Source organism: Oryzias melastigma, linkage group LG16 (genome assembly GCF_002922805.2).
Source record: "Oryzias melastigma strain HK-1 linkage group LG16, ASM292280v2, whole genome shotgun sequence".
In the NCBI taxonomy this organism is placed as follows: Eukaryota; Metazoa; Chordata; class Actinopteri; order Beloniformes; family Adrianichthyidae; genus Oryzias; species Oryzias melastigma.
Genome location: NC_050527.1, coordinates 14,566,684 through 14,569,050, shown reverse-complemented (window position 1 = coordinate 14,569,050; position 2,367 = coordinate 14,566,684). Strand labels below are relative to the sequence as shown.

At 38.3% G+C, this 2,367-nt stretch overlaps 1 protein-coding gene across 1 annotated transcript in view; it reads right to left on the bottom strand.

Moving 5' to 3' along the window:
- The window catches only part of LOC112143531 (lysophosphatidylcholine acyltransferase 1), a 24,090-nt gene extending 22,385 nt beyond the window's left edge, over window positions 1-1,705 (bottom strand). Inside the window, exon 1 of the mRNA XM_024267575.2 lies at window positions 1,208-1,705. Within this exon, the coding sequence (XP_024123343.1) occupies window positions 1,208-1,330 (123 nt within the window). The 5' untranslated portion in view covers window positions 1,331-1,705. The remainder of the gene's footprint in view (window positions 1-1,207) is intronic.
- Between the last annotated feature and the right edge of the window lie 662 nt (window positions 1,706-2,367).

Here is a 2,367-nt window from a genome sequence, read left to right as displayed (position 1 = left end):
AAAAAAAAAAAAAACAACACTCAAAAGGGTCAAGGAGTTTTAAGGATTAAGCAATTCAAACAAATTACTGTTTTATTTGTCTAATCCTCTCAGACACTTAAATCTATCCCATCTCAGCTGTGAGATTCTATTGTCCGCATATGGAAATTTAAATTGTGGTTGTGTGTGCAAGCATCTACTTCTTCATGTTGGATCACATGGTTTGATGACACAAAAGCATGTGATTTAAAACCAACAAAAAACTTCAAACGTGAAAAGGATGAAATGTCAACCTGAATGAAACACATGCATGAGGTGTGTGTACAATCCCTGCTTTCTCAGATTACACATTGAGGGATTAGCATTACCCAAACGCACAAACATTGTCTATAGCATTTCAATATTTATTGTTGATGTAAAGGGCCAGCGGCTTAAAGCTTTCAGTTATAAAGGTTTTCCGAAGAAGCTTGAAAGCTTTAAATCTCATTACCACCAGCGGTGATGGGGAGCTGGGATGCTCGTTTAGCCTGTTGCTACAAAACTAAGACAATTAGGTCTGTGTTTATCCACTATGAGAGAATGCGACAGCTATTAGCTAAAAACGAGGCGCGTGCGCTTCGTATTAGCTAAACACTGTTTTGGAACGAAACAAAAATATAATAAATGTTTCCGCTCAACAATGTAATTTTAGCACGTGTTAGTCACACGGAAAGGGTATCGACAGAAATTTTAATTAAAAAGTTAGACAAGTGCACTGTCCATGTTTGAAAGCATTTATTGCTAAAAACGTCAAATTAAAGCTAATAAACGCCGCAAAAAGTAAGTGAATAGCAACAAGCTAGGCCCCTCCCAATCCCAGCCAGGCGGCCATGCTCAAATAACTGTTTAATTTCAATAGCTTCATGAGTCATACATTGGTTTTGCGCTACATTCGTTTAAAAATCATATCCCCACGCACACGTATTTTGCTGGACTTGAATAATCTGACAAACAAATTAAAAGTGCGTTTATTTCTAGAGGAAATAAACCCCCACGAGCGCAGCTAATGCTGGCTAACTAGCTTACAGTAGTACAGCTGACAACATGCAACCAGGAAAAAACTGCCTGGTTACACGGTGGTGACCGCCCATCCACTGTGTCGCACTTAACTACTGATGTACCAAGAGCAACTAAAAATGTCCCGATAGTTTAACAACACAGAACTGAGACGAATGTATGCAAAACATACCTTTGTTTTTTCAAGAGTGGTGAATTTCAGGACGTGCACAAATGGGTTTCTGATTGGGGGAGCTTGATCCATTTTCTTTCCATCTCCTTCAGCCGCACAATGTCTGTTACTCGGAAGCTTCATGTTTCTTCTGTAGTCAAGGCTTCTGCTGTAGTCTTAGTATTTGCTAATGAGTGCTGAAAAGAAAGCCTCTAATGATGTGAGTCGCTTGTTCCTCTATCTTGTCTTTGGCGGTGGCTAAATGAGGTGGCAGTGAAGGGCTATTAACGTTATCTTCCCTTCTTGGACAGCATGGGGGATAATGGTTGGCTCAGGATTAGCTGGGGATATCCAAAGTCTCCGATATCTTTCTTCCTAAAGTGCGCAGGACGCCGTCCTCCACACTATTCCCCAACCAGACCAATCCGCTAGCTGTAAATGCTAACTGAACGAACCACGACTCCACTCCTATAGTGGGACGCATGCGCACGAGTTACTCGCTTCTTCTGTCCCAAGCACGAACCGACGTTGCCTTCAAAGATATCCGAAAATTTGTGCTTTCGAGAGACACGGGGGTCTTCTTCGTTGTCTTTCGGCTGCTCCCTTTAGGGGTCGCTCCAACAAATGATCAGAAATGGCATAATTTCGATAATATTTAATTATTTTATGGAATGTATTCAACATTTTGCAATAAATAAACTAAACCATCACAACAATTAAGAACATTAACCAATTTCTGAAGCTATCGGGAACTATCTTTCATAAAACAAGCAAAAGATTTCAAGCAACAATAACAATTCACTATTATTAGTTTGATTACAATAAATTGTTATTATTACTCTGTTTATTAATTTTACATTTATTCTTTTATTTTATTTGCTTTCTAAAATTATGTGCCGACTTCAATACAGCACACTGTATTTTGAAAGAGCTGCTAGCTATGCAATGCACTCACCCTGTGTTCCCTTTCAAAATAAAACATTACTTACTTTTTTCCCATAGATTACATTTCAAATCATTTTATGTAAGTGGAAGTTGGGAAAAAGGTTTGAAAAATTTGAACATCTCAATTCTTATAGCTAAGCGTCATTCATCAGAGTTTAAACAACATTATGGAAGCTTTAATGTTAATATTGAAAGAACAAAAAGACAAAATAGCAGCTAATGTTTAATTAGGACTG